The 8,487-nt window shown below is 31.2% G+C and overlaps 1 protein-coding gene across 1 annotated transcript in view; it reads left to right on the forward strand.

The window, feature by feature from the left end:
• Window positions 1-8,243, forward strand: part of LOC148272721 (uncharacterized) — a 249,663-nt gene extending 241,420 nt beyond the window's left edge. The window contains exon 3 of the mRNA XM_088239654.1: window positions 8,096-8,243. Coding sequence (XP_088095780.1) covers window positions 8,096-8,205 — 110 coding nt within the window. The 3' untranslated portion in view covers window positions 8,206-8,243. The remainder of the gene's footprint in view (window positions 1-8,095) is intronic.
• The last annotated feature ends 244 nt before the right edge of the window (window positions 8,244-8,487 follow it).

Raw genomic sequence — 8,487 nt, forward strand, 5'->3', positions numbered from 1 at the left:
AAGTTAGTCGTATAGTTGGAAACATATTTTTGTGAAGATTTCACTTTATATTTTGTAAATGAACCAGAATTTCAAATATTTTAAAATATATGATACACCTTCATGTTTATTTTAAATAACTTCGTTTTTTATTTTTTTATTTAATTGAATCGGTGATTCTCTTGTAAAATTTCGTATTATTGACTTGTAGAAAATTCAGGATTTTTTTCACTTGAATGAAATATTATGCGAATGTGATGCGCTCACAACGTAACACAAAAAACCGCTTCTTTGGGGGACCACTAATTCATCCTGAAAATGTGGGAGCGCTCGCCCCATTACCTGAGCTTGGAGAAGGAAATTTAGCAATATGCATTAAAGCACTTGCCGTCCTCTCAGTAGCCCGGTGCTTTGAAGATTAAAGATTGAAGAAGAAGGCTCGGAGAGTTAAAATTAATTTACGGCAACCTGTGACATTTGATCTTCTTCACATGTCGCAGCGCCTACGTCAGGAACTTTTTGACACTGACACCCATCTTCAAGTAAAAAGCAATAAGACTGTCATTCAAAATGATGAAATATAAGTAGAAAAAATATTTGGTTTTAATTTCAAAATAAAAAACTTAGGAAATTTACAAAATTACTATTATTTGGTTTCGTCAATAAAGGATCTTGGCATTACTTTAGATAGTAAACTTTCTTATCGTGAACACATTGATAATATTGTAACAAATCTCTCAAACTTCTCGGTTTTATCAATAGAGTGACGGTGGACTTTAAAAATATTAATACCATCAAAACTCTTTATTGCTCACTAGTTCGACCCCATCTAGAATACGCTTCTCCTATTTGGTCTCCATTCTACAGGACTCATATTGACCATATCGAGTCTGTCCAACACCGTTTTCTAAGAAAAGTGGCATGGTTGCTCGGATTAAAAAGGGGTAATTATTCTTATTTTGAAATAGAGCAATCTCTTACTCTGTCTTCATTGGAGAGACGTAAAACTGAGATGGACCTTATATGCATTTTCAAAATACTTAATGCTTTAAGTGATGTCCTATCTCTGTTGCAATCAATTTCTTTTCATGTTCCCAGCCGTGTCACCAGAAGTCAAAATCTGCTATTTATAAAATCCTCTAAGAGCAACTTCGGTTTTTATGCCCCAATGTCCAGAATGTGTAGATTAATCAATTTATCACACGACTTGGAATTTTTTGGGATAGATCTTCCGGCTTTTCGTAGATCTCTTCGCGGCTAAACAGTGTGGGATGAAGTTGGATTGGCATGGTTTAGCTCAAAGTTTTTGGTCTTGGGTTTTTTTGAATATATTGGATACAATTATTGTTTTGCCCTTGTTTGTCTTTGCTAAATAGTTTTATGTTCTTTTGTTCAGTTTCTTGCATTTATGTTTCTTCATGTAACTGTTGTAATTGGCTAAGGCCGTATGTATATAATAAATAAATAAATAATTTATTATTATTATAAATATTTTGAAAGCATAAAGATTTTGTTGATAAATCCACGATGGCAGGAATTGTCAGTAGTATAAGAGTAGTTGGTTTTCAGTCAGAGAATGTCAATAGAAAAAAAAAAATAGAATCGATTAACATGAATCGATTTAAATTATTTTTAAAAAGTAAGTGATTTCGTGTCATTTCTAAAGGAAATACTCTCGATGATAAAGTGTTAATTCTGAAAAGCTCGTTGTTCAGTTTATCCTGAATTGTTATAAATTACCAAAAAAGTTAAAAAAGGAATCGGGTTGTGGTAGAGAGGCTAGTGTTTTGGACTCACGGATCAGAGATCCGAGGTTCGAACCCCACTCTACTCCAACTTGATTTCCATTTTCTAGTAGTGAGTTATTTACAACTCGTCAAAAATGGCATCCAAAATTGAAATATTTGGGTCAATTATATGAAAAGTAATTGTTGTTTTTTTTTTATATTTATTATTATTTAATACGAGTACTATGATAATTCACCTCAATAAAATATCGGTATCGCAATATTTGCATTAATAATTATTATTACACTAATTTTCTGTTAGTGTCATTGGTTTTTTTCGCTTTAATTTTTTGTTTTCTCAAATAAGAATATTTTCGAAGGGAATATGGAAGTCTAGGCATTTACAGGGCTTACGACCTGTCATTGGCTGGTTTAAGTGGCCACTTTACACACTGTATAACATTCACCATTCTGCCCATGTTTGAACAGCCACATTTCCTCAACTCTTCTGTCTGTTGACTTTTGTGAAGTAAAAGAGCTGAAACCTTTATCACGTAGGTGAGATTCATCCGGCTGAACCAAATCACCTTCTCAAAAATGTTTTCCCTCTCTGTTGAAATAAATTTAAATATGAACAATTCCCTAGGTACGTGTATTTTTGGTACGTGTATTTTGTACACAAATCTGGATTTCTGCCAAGGGGGAGTAGGTATATATTTTTTATTTATACCCCTACAGAGATGAGGTAGAATTTTTTTTTTTCAAATTCAGGATTATGGATATTCGAGCGTTTACAGGGCTTATGACCAGTCATTGGCTGGGTTAAGTGGCCACTTTACGTATTTACAACATTCTCCATTCCGCTTATTAGCGAATATCGACACAGGTAACATTTTTTTGATTTTTGTATATATGTTATTAAATGAGAAACCATTCACAAGCTCAACTCTAATACTTAATACTTAACTCAATACTTAACTTCAATATCAATTCATAGATGGCGCTCCAACACGCTTGTGAATGGTTTCTCATTTAATAACATATATACAAAAATCAAAAAAATGTTACCTGTGTCGATATTCGCTAATAAGCGGAATGGGGAATGTTGTAAATACGTAAAGTGGCCACTTAACCCAGCCAATGACAGGTCATAAGCCCTGTAAACGCTCGAATATCCATAATCCTGAATTTGAAAAAAAATTCTACCTCATCTCTGTAGGGATATTAATAAAAAAAAAAATTTAAAAAAATTGAAGAATATTTTCATTTAAAAATCTAATGAAATACTAAATTAACATAGTTTTAATTTATACAGCAATGAATTTCTGATTAAGTTTACTAAGCATATTAAAATAACAACTGAATAATAATTTATCTCAAACAACTTTGAATTTAATGAATATTTTATTACTCACTATAATAGTAAAGTTTAATGACCATTGGATTAAATACTAAGAAAATTTTATGTTTATTTCTCCATCAAAATATTTCAGTATAAAAAATCTTAAAAAAAATATTATTAAATATTTTTTATTTGTTAACAGAGATGAAGCTGTTATAAATATAGAAGCCCAGGCATTTACAGAACTTATGATCAGTCAATGGCTGGGTTGAGTAATCACTTAACACACTTTGTAGCATGTACCGTTCTGCCTATAGGTAGTTGATCTCCATATTCATGTGTCATTTTTGCGAGTGTGGATAGGCAGATGATAATAATGACCATGGCAATGATTTTTTTTTGTAAGTGATGGACTTATTTTTCCGAATTAAATTTTTCACTGCTAGAATACGAGTATCTACGCTTTAACCCTACAATGCCCAATGTAGACTATTTGCCACATACCGATAATCGGTCTATAAAATTGATTTCAAACATTTTTAACACTCGGCGACTAGTTTATTATATTATATACATACTAGCATTATAATTTATTTAAAAAAGTCGTCACCAGGGTAAAAACTTTCGATGAAATTTGAAACAAAATGTCAGTTGCACGTATTCTGTCAAAAGTGTAATTTAGCTAAAGTTCTAAAGGTAATTTCTTTGTTTTTTTTTTTAGATTTAATGTTTTAATTGTTTCCGCAACTTTCATTTTTATACAAAAATATGTTCATAAGAATTGTTAGTTCTTGTTTTCCTTACATTATGGTAATTTTTAACTTTTTAATGTCCGATGAAGCATATTGTCCACACAAACTAAAATATGACATTAAAACTGAGAAAAATTAACTTTTTTGTTCGGTATTTTTCCTAATATTTGGATAAAAAAACATACATTCAATAAAATATGTTTTTGGTTAGAATTAAAAAAATTGGGCATTAAAGGGTAAAACAATTTTTTTCAATTTGCAAAACATCTTATTTTACTGATATTTGGCGGTCTCCGTGGTGTAACGGCTAAGACACACGATTCACGCATAGAAAGTTCCGGGTTTAATTCCCGGTGAGAACATAAAAATATAATGTGATGTTTTTCAAGCTCGGGTGTCTTGTGATGTTCATCATAGTAATTGTGCATCCTGGTCTGTTATGATGCATAAAAAAATGTTATAGGCAAATAATAAATGAAAGATAATTAACATTACACTTCAAGACCGTCGAAATAAATCCGACCTTATAGTCCTATTTAAAATTCTTAACTCACTTTTAAATGCGCCTGAACTACTGAGCTGAATATAATAAAATACTCCAACTAGAAACCTCAGACAAAACTTACACTTTCATACCGATAACTATAGAACCAACTTTGGTTTTCATTCCCCTATGCCCAGAATTCTTAGGTCTGCCAACAAACATACCAGTCTTGATTTCTTTTATAACAAGTTGTCTTCTTTCAAACGATCACTGAATCAAATTCAATTATAAACACCTCTCTCCCGCTTCCACTCCCACAAAGTTTTCTTTAAACCATTGAGTCTTTCTTATTTTGTTAAAATAATTTTCCATGTATAAATGTGTCCATAAAAATGCCCATTGGGCGTATATATAAATAAATAAATAAACATGCTTAAAAATATACCATTGGTCATTGGCATTTTTATTACCATGCACTACATATACTACATTACCAGCATTGGTTTTAGTTGCTGCAGTAGTAGTCCTTATCGTTTCGCTTCCGCGGGCGTTGGACTATTTCGCTAGAACGGGACGCCTAGGCGTACCCTTGGGCCGGACGGAAGTCCCGCAACTACCGTTTCAGATAATGCAATAATAATTGCACTTCTTGCGGTCCGCTAGCTTGCACCACTGGCACTAGCGAGATAGTATTGGAACTTCGCTTTTATTTGCGACGATAAAATACCTATTGACCCCTAAACCCGGTCGTGTATTCAAATACACACGAAACAAAAAAATATTTACTTCTGTATCTACCGAATTAAAAACGCAGTGTGTTTATTTTTTAACTACTGATATCCATAAGTATCTCCATGTCTTTTTCTGCTTATTTTACTAGTCGGCATTACACATAAAACCTCGTGTTTTAGTTTGACAGCTGGATTCTGACTGGTTTGTTTTGGAGGAAATAGATAAATATCACATACAACGAATACCTATAAAAATAAACGAAATGGATTAAGAATAATTAATTGTATATTCAAAATCAATTTGTATATTGTAGAGAAATGTTTTCATCCATAAATATAGAAATAAATTTAATAAAAATATCTTACTAGAAAAACGCGACGCGTTTGGCCTTGGTTGTTGTGACGTTAAGATTTGTGATAATGTTCTGAAGAAATTTCAATAGTCAGTAACAAATAAACAAGAATCGTGATGTATTAGGGGCGTGGCCAATGAAATGGCCGTTTTTGCGGGAATTCAAAATTACAAATTTAAAATTTTTATTATGCTACTAATAATTAGCAAAAAAAAATTTTTTACTGAACGTTATTTTATGGACCTGTATCACTTTAAAAGTGTTATTTACCTAGTGCTTTCGTCCTTATAATTGCTATTTAAACCATATTTTAAATATATTTATCTTAAATAAAACTTGTTTTTATAAAAATATTTATTTTTAAATCGAAGTAGTGAGAATAATAATGATAACATCATTCATAATATGTTTTTTAACACGTATTGAACCTTCAGTTGAAACGGATTTTTTGCTTAATTTGTTGCAACATAGAGGAAAAACATTTTTGAGAAAGGAATATAAAAGTCTATGTATTTACATTTCACACCATAGTCCCTTCTCAAAAATGTTTACTCAAAACATTGTTGGATTTAATTTTTTAATAAATATTTTTACTGCCTTATGTTAAATTAAATTTTGTGATTTCGCCTTTTCTCCAAATGGTAGTTTGATTTTTATATTTTCTCTAATATTGTGATCATGTTCAATTTGATTGAATAGACTACTATAAGATTAACTATGTCTATTGATTATATTATCTTTTAGACCCATTGTTGATTGAAAAGGAACGTTTTATATTTTCTAAAGCGTTTAACGTATTTTTTTTAAATACAAATAACTAACAAATAATTCCTTTAGTACATTCATCAAAATACAACACATATTTTATTTATACCGGAATTAATGCAGGTATTAAGGATTAAAGGTAATGTTGAATAACTTCTAAGCGCCACTATCGTATTAAAAAAAATTAAAGTCCTTTATCTGGGACATCATTTAAGTGATAAAAATCTAAATCCTCTGATGGTTGACGAAAAACATGGCCAAAAAAGGTCGTTCCGAAAATCCCAATTAAGTTTTTAACTATGCACTATGGAAAATCAATTTTTGTTCGCAATACTTAAATGTGGAAAGGGAATGATAATGATTATGCTTATTCAAGAATATTCTGACAAGAAATATTTCCGGTCGTATAATTTTCGTGCTTAAATTTTAAGGCCATTTTCAACGAGTGGCAAATAAATATCAATCAAGAAGTTCTTGTAAAATGGGAATCAAGCTGTGGTAAAGCGGAGTTCGAGTATTTAAGGAGTTTATTTTACTTATCACGTTCCAATACGGTTGCAAACACTTATTTCTACTACAAGTTGGATTATTTAGAAAAATTGAAAAAAACTCATTTGTTTGGTGCTGTATTCATTTTTATAAAAAAAACTTAGAATAATTAATCCCTGCGTATTTAGTTTGGGTAAAATCACTACAATTAATTAACTTTTCCCACCAGTTTCGGAGCATGGCCGTTCTTTTGTCAAGGCTTAAAAACAATCTAAAGCTAGGTTTCCTAGGACAGCGGTGCCCGTATCTTAACGGCCGTAGTGAACGGTGATGCGGTAGGCAGCCGTCGTAGCGGTGACTAGAAAGTGGTTTAATTTTTAACGGTGTTATCAACACCATTTTTATAGGAAACTACTTTCTAGTCACCGATACGACGGCTGTCAACCGCATCACAGTTCACTACGGCCGTTAAAATACGGGCACCGCTTTCCTAGGAAACCCTAGCTTAGCAATCAATATTTTAAATATTGCTAAATAATAAGTACCAACAAAGTTAATGCTTCGAATACTATTTTTTTACAATTTTAAGTTTACATACATTCATATATTTTAAATAGATACATTGCAGTTTTTCGTAGTTACTGTTATCTTAAAACAATGTTCTAGAAGTGGTTTCAAATAAATCTGTTAATTTAATTAAAATTATTCATTGACATTTCTTGAAGGAATTGCATTCTAATGATGTAATATAAGTTATTAATTAAAAATACTGGTACATTTTCACTTATTCGTCTGACCAATTAGTGTCTGAAGATACCCTCTAATGGGTATCTTCAGACTGGTGAATATTATACAGTGTAAGAATAATTTATCTAAAACTAAATATTATCTTTAATGCATGATACAATACGTAATATTGTATCTATTTCAACTTATTTTTAAATGTACCTACACTTAAGATAATATTTAGTTTTATATAAATTATTCTTACACTGTATAATATTCACCAGTTTGAAGATGCCTTTTAGAGGGTGAAAACCTAATTAGTAAAACAAATAATTAGAAGTGTGCTAAGTATTTTTAAATTATAACATATATGTAAATATAAGTTATTACATCATTACTGTTAATTTAAGTTAAATGTTGTAGAAGTTAAAAATCTACTATGTTTAAAGTATTTGTATGATAAATGACACTAGTTCATGTCCTAATAATACAACGTTTCACGCATTTTTTTATTTGAGATTTCGAAAAGTGTAAAAGATCATTATATTTTTTTTTTTAAACATTGAAACCAAAAGTAAAGGATGAGGTTCTCCGAAATTACGGCTAATATATCTATATAATTAGCTCGTTCTTATTTGGTTTTAAGACGGGTGTATTTTATTTTGATTTCGCTATTTTCTTTGCGAATATTCCCCACTTGAACCCTGGAACTTCGATTTGAAAGAACGAGAGTCCTTTTCCTTCCAGGTCTGCTTGTTAGGTATACTTTCCGAAGAAAGAGTAGCCAGGACACGGCAGATGGACTTCGGAAACCTGGAGTCGAATCCTGCCGCGCTTGCCTTAATCAGCGGTGCTAACAGAATCCCCAACACCGGGAGTATTATTCGGCCTTCAGGTAAGACGACAATGAAAATTTTTCGGACATTTCTACAACTAACATATTCCTACAGTTGCTTTAATATTGCACGCCGCTTAATACATCGTATAACTACATATAAACGTTACGTAAAGATTTACATTGAAGGACTTAAGCCGTATGATTAGGTTTTGTAAATAAATTTCTTAATATTTTTATCATACGTTAGGTAAACTTCAACTCACTTCACTTCTAACCTTCACAATAAATCTAAAAATACAAG

The sequence above is a fragment of the Micrasema longulum genome, unplaced genomic scaffold (assembly GCF_059751315.1).
Source record: "Micrasema longulum isolate JH-2025_06_02 unplaced genomic scaffold, ASM5975131v1 h1tg002217l, whole genome shotgun sequence".
Classification (NCBI taxonomy): Eukaryota; Metazoa; Arthropoda; class Insecta; order Trichoptera; family Brachycentridae; genus Micrasema; species Micrasema longulum.